The 19,531-nt window shown below is 40.7% G+C and overlaps 1 protein-coding gene across 2 annotated transcripts; it reads left to right on the forward strand.

The window, feature by feature from the left end:
• The first annotated feature begins 1,932 nt into the window (after positions 1-1,932).
• On the forward strand, positions 1,933-19,531 carry LOC120402949 (alpha-1-antitrypsin-like). Of its 2 annotated transcripts, none has more exons than XM_039533552.1 (5): positions 1,933-2,077; positions 4,107-4,773; positions 12,230-12,503; positions 16,761-16,908; positions 18,527-19,531. In XM_039533552.1, the coding sequence occupies exons 2-5, from the start codon at positions 4,119-4,121 to the stop codon at positions 18,710-18,712; spliced, it is 1,263 nt and encodes a 420-aa protein (XP_039389486.1). In that variant the 5' UTR covers positions 1,933-2,077; positions 4,107-4,118; the 3' UTR covers positions 18,713-19,531. The 2 variants fall into 2 exon arrangements, with proteins under 2 accessions (XP_039389486.1, XP_039389487.1); XM_039533553.1 differs by lacking the exon at positions 1,933-2,077 and adding an exon at positions 2,509-2,621.

The raw sequence follows: 19,531 nt of genomic DNA on the forward strand, positions 1-19,531 counted from the left end.
AATGAGCAGGGATTTGATAGCTGCTTTCAGCTACCTGAAGGGGGTTCCAAAGAGGATGGATCTAGACTGTTCTCAGTGGTACCAGATGACAGAACAAGGAGTAATGGTCTCAAGTTGCAGTGGTGGAGGTTTAGGTTGGATATTAGGAAAAAACTTTTTCACTAGGAGGGTGGTAAAGCACTGGAATGGGTTACCTAGGGAGGTGGTGGAATCTCCTTCCTTAGAGGTTTTTAAGGTCAGGCTTGACAAAGCCCTGGCTGGGATGATTTAGTTGGGAATTGGTCCTGCTTTGATCAGGGGATTGGACTAGATGACCTCCTGAGGTCCCTTCCAACCCTGATATTCTATGATTCTATGAGTAAGGATGTATTATTATTCCAGTTTTGCAGATGGATACCACAGAGAGGTTAAGTGACTTGCCCAAGGTCGAAGCCTGTCTCCTGAGTGCTAGTCCAGTGCCGTAACCATATGTTCATCCTTTCTCTTTAATTGCACATCAGTTGTAAGTTGTAAAAAATAGCAAGTTATGTAGAGTCCCTGTAACAGATTCTTTAAACCAATATCATTTTTGTATATAAACACGCAGAGGAGGTATCTGTTTTCATACTCTTATGTCTGGTTTTGATTTAGTTTCTCTGGGAAAGCGTAAGAAGAGACAGGCACATGATTAAGCATAGCATGATAGATGCTCCCCCAGTCCCAGGCTGCCAGACAACAGCCTAGTCCTCAGCATAAACATCGGAACATAAGAATAGCCATACTGTTTTCTGACACTGGTCAATGCCAGGTGCCCCAGAGGGAATGAACAGAACAGGTAATTATCAAGTGATCCATCCCTTGTCACCAGAGGTGAAAGTAAGCTGGTCCGGTCTGGCATATCAGTAAAAAACGGTACACAGCCAACAGTACCAGCAGGGCTGCAGAAGGGTGGGGGGAAGAGGGCAAAAGGGGCAGCTTCCCTGGGGCCTGGCAATTTTAAAGGGCCCGGGGCTCCCACCAGCAGCCAGAGCCCCTGATCCTTTAAATTGCTGCCAGAGCCCCAGAGCTCCTGGCTGCCAGCACTGCTACTGCTACAATAGGACTCCGGCAGTCATGATTTTATAGACCTCTATCATATCCCCCCTACCTTAGTCATCTTTTTTCCAAGCTGAAAAGTCCCAGTCTTATTAATCTCTCCTCATATGGCAGCCGTTCCATATCCCTAATCATTTTTGTTGCCCTTTTCTGAACCTTTTCCAATTCTGAACCTTTTTTAAAGGCTGCTCTGTTTGGCACCCAGATTCCCATGGTCCCTGAGGACCATTCTTATAACTGGGAACCAGCTGAATGTGGTGTCATCCCAGCCATGTCCCCTTTCATCTGGCTACCTGCCCCCTATGTGGTATGGAACCCCAATACCAACCCAATACTATCAGGATTTCTCCATACCCGGGGGGGGGAGAGGAGGGATCCTCAAGTGGCTCTTTATGCTGGGTTTATGGCTGCTTTGTACCAATGCCTTAAGCCCTGATCCCACTAGAACCAAATCAGAGTTTTGCCATTGACATCAACTGGAGCAAGATCATGCGCAATGTACAGTGAACCCACACAACTTCAAATTGTCCCTGTAGATTAAATATAGCAAACATTGTCCTTATGGCATATTGGTTGAAGCAGTTAAAGAGTTGTTACAAACCTCATTCAAGGTATTGGGTGTAACCTGTTATTTTTGGTGGCTCCTTTTGTTTAAAGAGAAATGGCAGATTTCAACAATTGAGGTTAGGATGGGTGGTTGATGTAAATATTCAACCGGTTTGAGGGAAACCAGTTCAAAACTTCAAGGAGAGTTAGACAATCTTGAGTAATATAAACAGTCACATGTGGGACAAGCATATTCAGCAAAATTAGGTGTCCAGTAAAACTAGTTTCACCACTGCTTGCTCTGCCTCATCTCTGAAACTGAGTTCTGAGTCAGAGCCCTTAGCTGATGTCATCAGCATTTACTAGAGGGTGCCTTGCTGTATGTTCAGCAGCATAAACAACAGAGCAAGGAGCAGTGCGGACCTGAACAACACAAGAAGATTCTGTTGATTGCACTGTAAGTAATGTTTTTTCCCTTGGAGAATTATAATCCATGTTCCCTGTGCTACATGCAGGTTGGTTCATGGATAATCAGTTGTGGAATTATTCCATCCTCACGCAGGTTGCTTTTGTTCAATCTCAACCATTTAAAAAAAAAACCTGCGCTACGGAACCTCTTTGTATGGAATAGCTCCTTTCAGATAAACTGTATCTCCAAATGTTTTAAGTAATTAAATAATATAAGAGAGTCATGGTACCAAATGTCACGTGTGGCACAAAGAGATTGTATAGTGAATACATTAAAGTGTTATGCTGCAAGTCCAAGGCACAGGGAGGGAGAGAGAAAAGGGAGGCTGATGTAAGTAGGAAAAGATATGATTTAACATGAGACTTCGAGAGAGAGAGAGAAAGAGCTGACGAGGCAGAGGATTACTCAAAGGCTTTTGGAGATTGCCGAGCTGGGTAGAGAAGGTTCTTGCACCAGCGTTAGAGGAAGTGCCTGGAGGCAGAGTCTGGAAAAGCAGACCGAGAGAGAGAAGCTGAAGTAAGCCTGAAATGCTGTAAGATCATTTAGGACAAATTTAAATGTGTTGCTGACATAACAGGGGAGTCATGGTGGGTTTGCTATAGGTGTCTCTCCTAGCATTCAGAGCTGACTAGATTTTGGAGAACTGGGGCTTTGATGGAATATGGTGGAGGAAAATGCCATGGGCAAGGTGAGAATTGATGGAGGTAATCAAATAAGTCAAAGAGAGGTGCCCAGTTCCCATTGAACATCAACATTGGACACATAACTAACTCCCTTTGAAAATCCCAGACACTATGTTTGTTCATTCAGGGTATTTTATTTTAAAAACATATCCCCTGGATGGAGTGGCTACTGGGCATATTGGGTTTACATATACCGAAGACTGTTGTTTACTTTTTATTTGGTTTGTTGATCAAAACCCAGATACTAAATACTGTACTAGCACAGTTTGTGCCCAGTAATGTCATTTCAGTATTTAAAAATGCTGTTACCACAAGTACATTGACACTGACAGTTCCCACACCACTTTGGAAAACCCTCTCCAGTTGTTTTGGTTGCTACTGTCCTTTTCCATTGGTTCTGTTTATTCGGAATTCCACTATTGGTAATTTCTCAAGATTTTTCCAGTTCAGTCTCATCACTCTCACTATCAGCATCACACTTTCCTCCCTTTTTTATGATCTCTAGGATCTCCTCAGTTCTCCATGAATTTTCAGAAATAATTGTCATTGGTTTGGTACATTCATTAACAATTCCCCTAACACTTTGGTATGCACGTCACCTGGACTCGTTGATATGTATATATACACATTTTCTGTGTATTCCCTTACCTATTTGTGTTTTACCAATTGCTACAGTATATTCACTAAGGTTTTAATAGGTATTAACTGCCCAGAGCAATTTTTTTTCTGCTGTTAATTACAAATTTTTAAAAAATCTTGTTCACCCATTATGGAACCATAATAATTTTCCACCCATTCCTCATACACGAATGGATTTATTTTCTCTCTGGTGTATTTCCCCTCAACACACTTGAGATTGTTCCCCTTTTGCTAACATTAATGCTGCTTTCTTTCTGCCTTATTTTTGCCTGCAAAACTTAACTGAATATTCTTTGACTCCCTCCCGCTTTCTGTTGCTCACCAAACTTCTTTTAACCCTCAGCCCCTCATTGAAAAATGCAAACAAATGGGGAATGACTGATTTCAAATTAATTCTAGTCTACTGCACCTTAATTATGGCATCTTTTATGATATTTCAGTCTTCTTCCACATTCATGGATTTTAACATTTCTTCTTTCACAGTTCAGTAATATCCCAAAATTTGTTTCCTTGAAATATAATATTGCTAATACTTAGAACCCTTTTGTCACTGTATTGAATTCAAATAGCCTGTGGTCACTGCCTCCATGCCTCCTCCATAGTATGTTCAGGTTCTTAAACAATTCCTTTCTGTTGGTGAGCGTATGTTGAAAATTATTAAGATTTGTAGACCAAATATGTTTTTTTTCTTACAGAATCTTAGAAAAATGAAGTCAATCTTTTACCTGTGTTTTTTGATTGCTGGGATTCATGGTGATACTCCTTGCCAACAGAATTCTAGCTACAACAACAGTCCTGAAAATTACCACGCTGGAAACAGAATCCAAGTAGGTCCAGCAAACGAAAATATGCTGGGTCATAAAGTAGGGAGAAGCATTTGTCAGTTTGCATTTCATTTTTATAAGGAGGCTTCTTCTCAGAGAAACAACAAGAATGTGATCTTTTCTCCCATAAGCATATCCACTGCCTTAGCAATGCTGTCCCTGGGTGCTAAATCAACGACACTGCAAGAGATTTTTAGAGTGCTCCACTTTAAACCAAATGAGATCCAGCAAAGAGAGATACATGAAGGTTTCCGTCAGCTCATGCAGTCACTAAATCGCCAGAATGCTAACTTCCAGCTGGATATGGGGAATGTGCTGTTTGTGAAAGACCAGCTGAAACTGCAACAGCAATTTTTAAATGATATAAAACACTTTTACAGTGGAGAAGCTTTCCCTGAAAACTTCAAGAATGTCAGACCAGCTCAGCAGAAGATCAACAATTACATAGAGAAAAAAACACATGGGAAAATTAATAACCTACTCAATAATCTGGATCCAGCTACTGAAATTCTTCTTCTTAGTTATATTTACCTTAAGGGTAAGACAAAATCATAGGACATCTCACCTCAGGTCATTTGGCTATCCTTGTGCCAACTCTAGGCTTCACCACTCCCTTTGGAGTACTATTTTTGGAGGGGGAATCACTACGTGCTTCACAATTGGCCTTTTATTCACAGTGTTAATTATGAATAGAGCTGATCAACACATTTTCATTGAAAATAATTTTCTGATTGAAAGTGTTGACTGGTTTTTTTGACAAAATTTTGGTGATTTTTTCCCCATTTTCTGATCAAAGCCAGAGCTGATAAAAAAAATTAGTAAAAAATGTAATTTTTTTTTCTGATGAAAGGGTATGTAAACTGTACATTCACACAGGTACCAAATTCAGGAGAGCATCCCTGTTCAACAAAACACTTAATCATATACATAGGACCCACTGAAGTCAGTAGGACTCATTAAAATCATAGAATCATAGAATATCAGGGTTGGAAGGGACCTCAGGAGGTCATCTAGTCCAACCCCCTGATCAAAGCAGGACCAATTCCCAACTAAATCATCCCAGCCAGGGCTTTGTCAAGCCTGACCTTAAAAACCTCTAAGGAAGGAGATTCCACCACCTCCCTAGGTAACCCATTCCAGTGCTTCACCACCCTCCTAGTGAAAAAGTTTTTCCTAATATCCAACCTAAACCTCCCCCACTGCAACTTGAGACCATTACTCCTTGTTCTGTCATCAGGTACCACTGAGAACAGTCTAGATCCATCCTCTTTGGAACCCCCTTTCAGGTAGCTGAAAGCAGCTATCAAATCCCCCCTCGTTCTTCTCTTCTGCAGACTAAACAATCCCAGTTCCCTCAGCCTCTCCTCATAAGTCATGTGCTCCAGCCCCCTAATCATTTTTGTTGCCCTCCGCTGGACTCTTTCCAATTTTTCCACATCCTTCTTGTAGGGTGGGGCCCAAAACTGGACACAGTACTCCAGATGAGACCTCACCAATGTCAAATACAGTGGAATGATCACGTCCCTTGATCTGCTGGCAATGCCCCTACTTATACAGCCCAAAATGCTGTTAGCCTTCTTGGAAACAAGGGCACGCTGTCAACTCATATCCAGCTTCTCATCCACTGTAATTCCTAGGTCCTTTTCTGCAGACCTGCTTCCTAGCCATTCGGTCCCTAGTCTGTAACACTGCATGAGATTCTTCTGGCCTAAGTACAGGACTCTGCACTTGTCCTTGTTGAACCTCATCAGGTTTCTTTTGGCCCAGTCCTCTAATTTGTCTAGGTCCCTCTGTATCCTACCCCTACCCTCCAGTGTATCTACCACTCCTCCAAGTTTAGTGTCATCTGCAAACTTACTGAGGGTGCAGTCCACGCCATCCTCCAGATCATTAATGAAGATATTGAACAAAACTGGCCCCAGGGCCTACCCTTGGGGCACTCCACTTGAAACCATCTGCCAACTAGACATGGAGCCGTTGATCACTACCCGTTGAGCCCGATGATCTAGCCAGTTTTCTATCCACCTTATAGTCCATTCATCCAGCCCATACTTCAACTTGCTGGCAAGAATACTGTGGGAGACTGTATCAAAAGCTTTGCTAAAGTCAAGGAATAACACATCCACTGCTTTCCTCTCATCCACAGACCCAGTTATCTCCTCATAGAAGGCAATTAGGTTAGTCAGGCATGACTTGCCCTTGGTGAATCCATGCTAACTGTTCCTGATCACTTTCCTCTCCTCTAAGTGCTTCAGAATTGATTCCTTGAGGACCTGCTCCATGATTTTTCCAGGGACTGAGGTGAGGCTGACTGGCCTGTAGTTCCCCGGATCCTCCTTTTCCCCTTTTTTAAAGATGGGCACTACAGTAGACTTTTCCCAGCACATTGCTTAAGTGCTTTCCTGAATTGGCACCCTTGACAAATGCTATGAACATTTCTGATAAGCAGGTTTAAAGTGGAGTTTGCAAAATGCTGTAAGATACCCAAACAACTTATTGAGTGGAAAATTCTTTATTCTGTCCCAGCAACAGCAAACAGCACAGAGGCAGGTATATAACAAAACTCCTGCTTCTCCTCAAAGCCCATCTCTTTGTAACTAAGGTAACTGATTACACCTTTTATCACATTCTGAAACCTGACCAGGGCCCCTGGTTGTGCCAGTGTTTGCACATGTGAGTCTCTTTACTCCTACAAGTTGTCTTGACTTCTAAATTTTGAAATTAATTTAAAAAATATGAAAAATGTCAGTGAAGTTTTTGGAAATGTTACCCCTTGGTTTGTAACCAGCTATTGAGCTAGTCAAAGTTTTTCAAATGTTGACCGACTCCTTCTCAGAAAAGACATTTTCCCTTTGTTTTTCAATTACATCAATGCATTTGTGTAAATCTTTGAAGGATTAGCTTAGAGTGGTAAAACTAGTTTGAATCTAGTTCAATTGATTCACTTGAAAGGCTGCCATAAAAAAGATGGGATAAAGTTGTTCTGTCTTGCCATGGAGGGCAGGACAAGAGGCAATGGGTTCAAAGTACCATTTAGCAGATTTAGATTAAATCTCAGGAAAAACTTCCTAACTTCCTAACTGTAGAACAGCAGGACAATGGAACAGGCTGCCTCGGGAGGGTGTGAAGCTTCTTCACTGGAGATTTTCAAAAGAAGGCTGGATAGCTATTTGTTTTGTTGTGTCTAAAAAAACCATCCAAATCCTGCATCTTGGCAGGGTGGTGGCTTAGATGACCCTTATGGGCTTTTCTAACTCTATGATTCTATGTTTCTTTGTTCTTCCATATCCATATCCCTCTTCCCCACTCCATCAAGGAAGGCCTGTTTTTATCTGTCCCTCTCTAATTTCAAGATCGTTACTCATCTCCCAAATACCATTTTCAAGACAGGCTTTTAGTTAGCAGGTATCAGGCTTTCCTTCCAATCTTAACAGTGGACAACAACAACAACAAAAGTGTAGATTCTGCCCACTCTGAAAATCAAACAGCTATGGAAGTAGAAGTTACACAGATTTGAAGGGTTTAGCCATAAGTTTAGTACAATATCATACATTATAATAATCAGAAGAAAATATTCACTGAAAATAATATAGGGACTAAACTCTTCTACATCGCAAATATGAAGGTGTAACTGTCACACATGTTCTAAAATGCATATTTATTTAAAAGTAGAGATGCCCCTAGCCGCAATGTTCAATTCCATATCTGAAATGAATACCCAGCACCCCCAATATTTTGCATGTGTAGATCCTGTCTTCCACTTTAAATGCCTCTCTCTTTAAAATGTTTGCTATGAATGGATGATTATGCCCTGAGACAAACTGCATTTCTTTTTGATTTTAAAGAAATTGCGAAGAATTACACTTAAAATCCAAACTATTGCTGCCATTGCTTCCACATGGAAAATAACAATGGGCTAAAACATTGAATGGTTCAGAGGCTGGGTTTGGTTTGGAGACGAATCTGAAATTTTAGAAGCTTTTATAAAGTCTGACGTAACATTTAATGTCTGTTCCATCCTCTGTAGCATGTGATTATTCCCCCTGCAATCCTGATGTCTATTCTCCCTTTTCCACAGTACATTGTAGCTTACATTGAGTTGTTGTCTGAGGATGGAGGCTTGGTGGCATTCTAACTTGCACTGTACTGAGGGTTTCACCAGATGATTTGCTACTCTTCTTGTTTGCCTGGGGGCTTAGACAGTGAGCATGTTCCCACCCCACCCCCCAAAAAATCCTGTCATTTTACTTGTCCCCATAGTCCAGCGAAGAATTATTGTCCAACCCACTGGAAAGGGCAAGCTCTGGGTTTCCTTTTGTCCTTGGAGCATTGTAAAGAATTGCAGAGGCAAGACCTCCTTGAAAAGTGCCCTGCTAAGAGGAAGGGCAGCACAGGCATATCTGGGTTTGGATGGAGGAGGAGGGAAGAATTAATGAATGTGGTTTGAGTGTTGGCCTGCTAAACCCAGGTTATGAGCTCAATCCTTGAGGGGGCCATTTAGGGATCTGGGGCAAAAATCTGTCTGGGGATTGGTCCTGCTTTAAGCAGGGGGTTGGACTAGGTGATCTCCTGAGGTCCCTTCCAACCCTGATATTCTATGACTCTAATGTCCCCAATATGCAATCTATCTGCCAAATTCTGACATCCTTACTCAGTTTTTAACCAAAGCTGTGTATGAAACCAGTAGGAATTTTGTCCGAGTAAGCAGCAAGTAATAGCTGCCTGAGCATATCAGGATTTGGGCCTGTGACTTATCAAAAAATGTTGTGACTCACTATGGAATTCCCCTAAAACACGACAAGGCAATACTTCTGCCGTGTTAAAGAAGAGTCCAGGGGCTCTGACTTGACAGTACAAAAATTGGAGACTTCTTTTAACAGACAGACTTACTCTAAAATTACATACATCATGTTTGTGGCTACATTGTTTATGGAGACGCTTACAGTCACAATGTAGCAATTTTCTCCTCTTTAAAAGAATAATGCTTTGCACTTTATATCTTGAAAACCCCATACAAGCATTAATTAATAATAATGACACCCTTAAGTACTATGTAACTCTTATTATGCCAGTTTTATAGCTGAGGAAACAAAGGGTAGAGATGAAATTATTTGCACAAGGCCTCAGAGTGACTCAGGGTTGGAGAAGGGATTAGAATTCCAGGGGACTTTGTTCTCAGTCCAGGGTTTAGTCAACTAGGCCAATTTTACTCAGCAGGGTAATTGTGCTGCTCATGTATTTTAATTCAGAAGCAAAGTATAATTTAGACTTAGAGCTGATCAGAAAATAGGGATTGGTTTCTGCAGAAAATTATAATAACTTTTCCAACTTTTCAGTGAAATATCAAATACCAAAATATTTTGATGTTCAGGGATTCAGTTTTTCCACAAAATTTTCCCCAGAAAGCAATGATTTTTCATAAAAAAGGTTCTAGTCAAACCCCTGATTTTCCATGAAAAACAGTTAGATGGAAAATTGTCAACAACTCCTACTTACAGTATCGTCTGTTCTTCTTGACATTTTGTATGATGGCAGACTGCATCCGGCAGTTTATAAATGCAGATTCATTGTCTCTGAATTAGGAAGAGCTGCTAAGGCTAGTAGTCATAAAGGATGCATTTCTGGATGAACTCTGAGGAATTTGCAATCCAGATCCAGATCTGAATTTTGGGGTTTAGGATTAGAGTTGGTCAGGAATTTTCCATCTGTTTTATTTTAAATGGAAAATGCAGTTGCTACAAAATCAAAAATTTCTGTGAAAATTTTTGATTGTTGCCTAAATTTTTTTATTTTTCATCTGGAAAATCTAAATTAAATATTTCATTTTGTGTTAGGTTAACCTGAATCAAAACATTTTGGTTTGTGAAACCAGATCAAAACATTTCATTTCAGATCAATTGCACATTAATTTATGTTTGCCTGAGCTGCCACAGTGCCTGTGGGAGTTGTAGTCCAGCCAGGGAGCCTAGCCCATGGAGGAGAATAGGGGCACAAGGCACCTGAACTACAGCTCCCATGAGACATTGCAGCAGCTCAAAGGACACAGATTAATTGTAGAACCATCATAAAAAGAAATATTTTGAGGTTCAACATAGCAAAATGAAACATTTTTATTCAGGAATACTGAAAGATTTAATTTTGATCAGAAATGTAAAAATAAAACATTTCAACAATTCTGAATCTAAATGCTTCAGAACTTTGCATTCCGTTGTTTTTGATATTTTGGCATCGTCTTGATTTGGCAAGAAAATATCAGAATTTCCTGCAGGACAGAGATGCCAGTTTTTAACCAGCTTCACTTGGGACCATCTCTAGTTTGACGAGATTAGTCACTTCAGTAATTCAGTTAAAACAAGATTTATTACGAGCTAATGTTGTTGAGGTATTTTTAAGGCTCCCATCACAATATATCTAGGCATTAACGCACACTATTTTAGTATCATTAAGGACAGTGTCTGAGGTGGGACTAGAACTCAAGGTATCTCGCCTCTAATTACAAGAAAGGGGTGTATTTTTGGCACTTTATATATATATATATATCTATATATATAGATATATGCATTATATATATATATATATATATATATATACATAATGCATATATCTATATCTATATATATAATGTATATATATATACATTATACAAAGAAAAGGAAGTTATAGATATTAAGCATTATCTGGTGGGAACATATAGCATTACAGTGGAAGCATGTGAATGCATTCTAATGCTCTGTTTTCAGTTATTCAGTACTTTCTGAAAAATACATCAGTTGGGAAAGTCTAAGCAAAACTGATTAATAGATCAACTGTTTTTTAGTACATAGGGTTGGGAGGACAGGGAACAATTTATTTCCATATTACAAGAAACATCATTGCAATGTTTTATTGTTTTTCTAGTTGTTTGCTAACAGCTCTATGGGTGCAGTGAATGAGGGTGAATAGTTGGATTTTGGCTTGGAATTTCTTCTCACCAAGAGGAAGACGCTTCTCTGAAAACACTTTGAGTGCTTCAGAAAAGATTGGTTTTGTTTTGACCAAGCTATTAGCATTTGAAAATCCCATGTTTTCTGCTTGCCCAGTACATTTTGCAAGAGGGTTTTCACCAAGCAGCATGTAAGATGGAGTAAACATCTGCCACCACATTGGCTGGGTAGCAGACCAATATTTAAAACATCCCCCAAAACCTAATTTGGATGGGAAAACCCATCAGTAGATTGTGCCCTGCTTCCATCTCTAAGAAACACCCTCACCTCAATCTGGTTTAGGTGTGGGACTAGGTAGAGGAGTTTTCAGCCCAAATGATCCCTTTCTTCCGCTTGGCTGAAGTCCATCCCCTTGAACCAGGGCTCTTTTATGGACTTCACCCAAGTGAAAGAAAGGGATCAGTTGGGCTGAAAACTCCTCTACCTAGTACCACACCTAAACCTGACTGAGGTGAGGGGAGGTTGTGAGGGTGTTGCTTAGAGATGAGAGCAGGGCACAGTCTACTTATGGCTTTTCCCATCCAAATTAGGTTTTGGGGAGTGTTTAAAATGTTGGTGTGCTACCCAGCCAATGTGGTGGCAGGAGATGTTTACTCCAGCTTTCATGCTGCTTGCTGTCACTTGAAGATTGCTGCCAGATGTGCAGGATCAACTCATATCCTGTGCTAGGACACTGGGGAATGTATTAAGCCTCCTCCCTGAGAATAGTCTGGCAATTCCTTCTGGCATAAGGACAGGCATTGGGGTATATGATGGCTATCTAAGTTGAAAGCACCATCCTTTTACTACAGAACAGCTTCTGGGTTAGTTTAAAACACTCCCAACCCAACCCCCCCCCCATGAGCATATTACAGTTGAGTTATTCTAATTTATACGTTTAGGGACAGATCCTCAGTTGGTGTGAATTGGTGTAGCTCTGAAGGCAAATACAGCTACTGCAGTTAATGCCAACTAAGGATGGCTTCTTGTTCCCAGAACATACACTAACTCTCTCTTTCTTTGAATCATAAGCCACGTGGAATAAAACTTTCAATCCAAAGTACACTAAAGAGGATGACTTCTTTGTGGATGAAAACACAGTTGTTAAAGTCCCTATGATGTTCCGGATGGGCATGTGCAAACACGCCTATGATGCCCAGCTGTCTAGCACCGTGGTGCAAATGGATTATAAGGAAGAAAGCATTAAAGCATATTTTATTCTGCCTGATGAAGGACAAATGAGGAAGTTGGAGAATGGCTTGTCATGTGAAAGTCTGACTAAATGGAGAAAATTACTTTCAGAAAGGTAAAATCTTTCAGCTCTCAATTCTGGTGGCAGGCGGTCCCTTTAGATCAAGAGTGTCGGACAAATTCGTGGGGAAGGATGATTGTATTTTTAACTATGATCCCCGGACTGTGGTACAGAATTAGAATTAATGTGCTACCCTCAGTGAGGTTAATGCATAAAGATCAAGACTAGAATATGGCCTTTATGTAGTTAACTTTTTTAGTTATTTTCAAGGGCTTGTCTACACATATAGCACTGCACTGATGCAGTTGCACCACTGTAGTGTAGTGAAGATGCTATCTATGCCAAAAGGAGAGCTTTTCCTGTCAGTGTAGGTACTCTACCTCCCCAAGAGGTGGTAGCTATATTGATGGGAGAAGCCCTCCTGTTGACATAGCACTGTCTACATCCGAAGTTCAGTCGGTATAACTGTGTAGCTCAGGGGTGTGGATTTTCCACACCTCTGAGCGATATAGTTACACTGATATAAGTCTAGTGTAGACCAAGCCTAGGACATGTTTTCTGTTCAATATCCTATTGTCACATTCTGTATCACTCAATGTGAAAATCTGCTTCCCTTTAGGACCACTGCCATTTCTGCATTTTGTTTCTTTTGCTTCCCTATGTGCCTTTCTCTGTAGTCTGTTGTTCTCCCTTTATCTCATTTTTTCCCTTTTGCATTTCCCTCCCTGTGGCAGCTTTTGTTTCAGGCTGCTGGCAGACCCAAGAAGATGGCATTTCATTTATTATATTCATATTATATTTATATTCATATATATTATATTCATGTTATATTATATTCATTATCTTTGCAACCATGAGAACTAGAATTTTAACTCACTTTGAAAGAGGCAAATTTAGGTTCCAGTGCTGAAAATGTGCTTGGCTTCTTGCATGTTTACAGTGGGACTGCTAATGTGCGTAAAATTAAGCATGTGCCTATTGGCGGACTCAGGGCCTTTCATTCTGGAGAGTAAAAATGTCCACATAAATGCACCAAGCAGGCTGAATGCTTAACAACACTGCCTTAGATTACCAAACCCCAGCTTTAAGACAAGGAATTGAATTAAATTAAATACACAGTTTACAGTTCTTTACGTTGACTAGCTGGCAGAGCTTTTTGAAACATGGCAACACTTTTTCACAAAAACTTTCACTGAAAAATGTGAACTATTTTTCATTGAAACTCCAAAAATGTAAAAATTTAATCTAGCTCTACCAACAGGAGGATCCTCATGACCAGTGGTGCTGGTACAATTTTTATAGTGGGGGTGCAGAAACCATGTATTTGGGTTGTTATTTTCAAACTTCAAGCCAGGAGGTGCAGCAACACCCTCCACACTGCTAGTTTCAGCCCCAATGCTCATGATTGTTCCTAAAATCAGTACTGGGCAATGAAACAACTTAACTAAAATGTCAGTGGTGTTATCCCTGTCAAATAAACGTGAATTGTGCAAAGAGGAGCTGCCTTAGTATCGGCAGACAAAGAACTAAGCAAAATGTTCTTACGTTTTCCAAAACTGGAATAATCTACCTATAAAGCAGCAGTGGAGTTCTATGGTTTGTAGTATAGAAAGACCTCATTATTAGAGACCCCAATGAGCTGACTTTGTGTGGACATGTTCACTCACTGAAATTCACTGGAGTTTGGCACTCATGCAAACTGATGACCAGTAAACCCTTCTTTCTCTCCACATAGTTTTCAGAGCAGTTGGTTTGGTCCATTTTGCATCTTTGCGAGGGTGTAGTAAATCCGTTCACTCCCTAAATCAAACCCACTTAAGGGCCTCCAGGGGAGTAGGCTAACTACCTGTTTTTCTGTTTAGCAGTAATGCAGTTGGAACTTCTTGGGTCCTGTTCTCTTTTTGTCACCTTTACGTCAATCTGCAGCCTGATGCCTCACACCCCACTGCAGTAGTGAAGAGAGTTTCCAAGGGGAGGTCATTTGACTTGCATAAACCCAGCTGAGTTATGCTTGGTTTCAGTGAAGAACTTTTGCACAGTCCAGTTCAATGTACACCTCTACCCCGATATAACGTGACCCGATATAACACAAATTCAGATATAACGCAGTAAAGCAGTGCTCGGGGGAGGGGGGAGATGCGCACTCTGGCAGATCAAAGGAAGTTCAATATAATGCGGTTTCACCTATAATGCGGTAAGATTTTTTGGCTCCCAAGGGCAGCATTATATCAGGGTAGAGGTGTTTCTGGTCTGAATAAATATATGGAGATAATGTAGAATTGCTTGCAGCTGGGAGCAGTGTACTTCCGGCCATTTCAGTAGGTTACATTCAGGGAAGAAGGAGTTGCCCTATGGTTAAATCTCAGGACTAGAGATTCAGGAGCTCAGGATTCTATTCCTAGATCAGACACCAAGTTTCTGTGTGATCTTGGTCAAGTCACTTGACCTCTTTGTGCCTCAGTTTCCCACCCACAAAATGGGTTTATACCACTCACAGGGTTATTGTGAGAAGTGTTCATTACTGTTGAGATTAGAGTGACCGGACATCCTGATATTAGGGGCTTTCTTACTGGCAACTATTATCTCCCTGCCCCCATCCCAATTTTTAACACTTGCTTTCTGGTCACCCTGTTGAGATTGTTGGATGGAAGGTATAAAAGCACAGAGTGTGTTACCCTGTTTAACATGTGGGTAATTTGTTGTGTGTCCCAGTGTCTACTCCTCTCTTCCTGAGGCTGTATGTGCTGCATTTTTCCTTCCCCTCACATTAGCAGTAGATGGGGATAGGTGGAATGGGTTAACCGTTATTCTATATAATGGCAGGATAAAAATGGCCAAATGACAGTTGCATCATTAATAGAGCAGCAGTCAGCACCTTCTGCCAAAAAAACAGGACAAGGGAAGAGAGCAGCAATCAGGAAAGAGTCTATTGCACCTCCACTAGCACTATTAGCTAGTAACAATCCTAGCATCTAACTTAAGACATGTTCTCACGTGCTATCAAATGGCTAGTGCTTCTCTCTGTAGATGCTAGAACTAACTCCAGAAAAACTAGAGACAGTGGGACAGTGAGAAAAAAATGCACCAGAAATACTGAGAATTGACTAGTTTTACAGAAAGCATTGAAGTATTCATTTTCCATTAAATTAACTAAATCTTACATAGAACCAACAATATGACTCATAAACTAGACAGATATGCTTTGTTGTTAGCTTTTTCCTAAATAAATTAGGCACCACCCGTTCTTCTGCTCTCTTTGGAATTTGTTTTGTTTGTTTTCCTCCCACAGGTTTAATTTAATTGTTAAGCTAAGGCCAACATTTTCAAAAGGGACTCATGAATTTGGGTGCCTTGCTTTTTTGTGTGTCCAGCTAGAGACACCTTAAAAGAGATTGATTTTCAGAGGGTGAATGCTCAGCACTTTCTGAAAATCAGGCACAAAATCACTAGTTGCTTTTGAAAATCTTGGCTTAAGAGCCTTAAGGAGGAAAATTTCCCTAAAAATGGGAATACAGTACAACCTTATGTATCTTAAGGGACACTGGCAACGTACCAGTAATAGAAGCTTGGAAGATGGTCCAGCAGGCTCTGAAGTTTGATTCTGTTTTTAAAGCCTGCTGGACAGTTCTCCTGACTATGGACATTGAGATGAGCTGCCCTGAGGGTTGACCCATAGTCCTTTGAAGTTAATGAGAATCTTCCCATTGACTTCAGTGGCTGTCACTGAATCAGGTTCTTGATGGGGCAGATAAGGAATCTCCCGGAGGATGGGGAGGAAAAAAAGGCTGCGTGAAGGGATAATCCAGATGCTCTGCACTTGTCAAATTCAGGAGCACAGCCTCATTGTACTTAGCAATATTACTTAGAGCTGTCCTGAAACTGTCTTAGATCCTTATAGGTCCCATTACCATAGTCTCTGAGCACCTCCCAGACCTCAATGTATTTATCTTTACCACACCCCTGTGAGGCAGAGCAGTGCTATTATACCTAGTTAACAGATAGGGAGCTAAGGCACAGAGATTCTAAGTGACAGGGAATAGAACCCCAGTCTACCACATTCTAGGGTAGCACCTTAGCTATAAGCCATCCTTCCTCCAAGTGCAATACCCCTTATCAGAAACCACCTGTTCCCCACCTGAGAAAATCTGTCATGGGTCTTCAGTCAAATCTTCTCTATGGGCTAGCGGAAACAATGCAAACAAATTTCTCAATAATCACCACAGCATGTTATGTTGTCAGGAATGAGTCTGCCCTGCACTGTGACATCTGATTGAAATGTTTTACCATTTTCTTGCATTTCTCTTTGGACAGTTCAACCAATTTATATCTGCCAAGATTCTCTGTTCATGGAAGATTTGACTTAAAACAAATTCTTTATAGACTGGGCATCAGAAATGTATTCACTAATGAAGCTGACCTGTCTGGAATTACTGGGCAGCCCAGGTACAAGATTTCAGAGGTAAGTTAGGTTTCTTTCTGTTTAAAGGATCCATGGTAACTGATATCTTTACAAATGTTTCCTAGGGGAAACCCACATAAAAGGGCTTTGCTCTGTATGAGGGATGGAATATTCAGCCCAAACTAGCTAGGTTGCCTGTGCAGTTGTATATGCTGTAACTTGCTGTGATACAACATTTTTGGCCCAGCAGAGTTTTACAGTGCATGGGGCCACTTTACTTACTGCACACTTGAGCAAATCTCTCTCTCCCTTCCCCCACTTCCCAGAGAAGACCCCATGGCCAGCTTCCCCTTGATATGAAAGGGGGTAGAAAGTGCTGTTTTTCAGAGCTTCCGTTGCTTCTGCTGCCTGTGCATAGCTACCTTTGCCTCTTCCATTATTAAAAACACTGGGTTCAATTCTGTAAGGTGCTATGAACAGCTGGGCAAAAAACAGGTTCTTTGGTTTACTGGCAATTCTGAAGTTTGCCAGTAAAATCAGGGGAAAAACATCATTTCAGGTCAAACTCACAACAACATTTTTGAGAAAGCAAGAAGTGAGAAATAATTGTTCTGGTTTGACTGAAACATTTCACTCAGCCAGATATGAAACCTTTTGTTTCCCTTTACAGCATTTTAATTTAAAAAAAAGAATGAAAGAGGATTTTGAAACAAAAAAGCCATTTTGAATTGAAAAAATCAAAACATTTTGATTTTTGATATTTTTTAGAAAATCTTTTTAAACACACACAATTTGTCAAACTTGGCATGCATTTTCAAACTATTTCAGTGTCACCAAATCTACATTTTTCACTGAAAAAAGTTTTGGTCCAAAAATTTCTCCCAGTTAGAGAAGCACCCTTAGCTCCTGTTAGCTTCAGTACCAGCCCCTTGCAGACCATTACAGTTCAACCCATGTTCAGTACATTTGGATTGTCAGTCTGAGAGCCTTACAATTATACCTTATGTGCAGGGTACATTCCATTAGTTAACACTGAACTCCTGTTAAAAAACAATACAGAAACCCTGAACCACCCACAAATGAACAGATGTAATCTAATGAATCCAGCTCTATAAATGTCTCTCAGTGTGGTAAGGACCAGCTTGTGCCCTTTTCTGCCCCAAAGCCATTTTATCTATGCAACTTCTGATGCTGTTAACATACAAGACATATGCAAGGAAAACAATCTGTACCCCTCAAATCTATTTTCTTTCCACTCTTTTTCTCACTTGTGAACTATTACTCCACTATATAAATTTGCCAAACAACTGGGTGTAATTCTGCTCTCACATTGGTTTTACACTAGTGTAACCCCACTGACTTCAGTGAAGTTGCTCCTGATTAACATCGGGGTAAGCGGGAGGAGAATCGGGGCCAGTGCTTGCGATAGTAGTATGAAATAGTGATTATGAGAATGGCTTCTTTTAAGGATGAGGTGATTTTGATTCATGCAGATCACTGATTTTTCTCGCTGGGTTTGCAGCAGCCCTTTTGGTTTGTGGGGTTCACTCACACTTGTTGCTCATTCTTTAGCAGTTATTTCTCTAAGCACTTTTGGTTTAAAAACAATCAAGCTCATATTCAGAAACCTGCTTGCAGTCCACACCCAGAATGGTAATGTTTGTTGATTTCCTTATAGGCTATCCATCAGGCCATTTTGAATGTGGATGAGAATGGCACTGAAGCTTCAGCAGTCTCTACTATGGAAATAGTGCCAATGTCTAAGCCTGTTTCCATTATATTCAATAGACCCTTCCTGGTGACAATACTTGACGGTGGTAACATACTCTTTACTGGCAAAATCTTTAACCCTGTGGAACAATAATTACTAAAGTTCTGTGTGCATTAACTATGAGTAATTTACTGCCACTGTTAAATAAAGAAACATTTTGATCTAATCAGAGTAGAGATGGCTTTAGAGGCCACCTTTTCCCTTGTAGTGTTGTATATTTTGCTTCACAACTGAGACCTTTAATAGATTTTAAATCACCATCACTACAGATTGGTTTGAGTTTGCATTTAAAAACAAAGAAAAGAAAAGACATTCGAGTTCAGGCAGAACTGTTAGCAGAGGTGAAAAGAGAAAATCTTTTGTAATGCTGAAAGCAGCAAAACATTTTCTGGAAAGTGAGGATCAGAAAAGATGTCGAGACCCCTCCTGTCCACCTCCTCACCGTGTACATTACATTTGTTTTGCATGCTCACTGACTGCCGAATTAGTCCATTACACTTCTTTACCACTTACATCCGTTTTCTTACCAACCTGAGGGTTCAGTCTAGCAGATACCTATTAATAAATGTAGTACTTACTACCCTGAGTGGCCCCATTGCTGTCAATGAGTCTGATAAATCATTGCCCTGTGGCCCCTTTGTGCAACCCAGGCGGGTGAAAAGGAGTCATAGAGAAGGTGTAAGGTCTCCCTGGTGAAGAACACTGACACCTCTGTATTGACCATTTTAGGGCAGGACAGAGGCATGGCAGGATTGGGCCAGAGGAAGGAAGTGGCAGATCAGGAATGGGAGGAGGTGTGACCAGAGTAGAACTGTATCAGAGGGGTAGCTGTGTTAGTCTGGATCTGTAAAAGCAGCAAAGAATCCTGTGGCACCTTATAGACTAACAGACGTTTTGCAGCATAAGCTTTCG

This window comes from Mauremys reevesii, linkage group 4 (assembly GCF_016161935.1).
Source record: "Mauremys reevesii isolate NIE-2019 linkage group 4, ASM1616193v1, whole genome shotgun sequence".
Classification (NCBI taxonomy): Eukaryota; Metazoa; Chordata; order Testudines; family Geoemydidae; genus Mauremys; species Mauremys reevesii.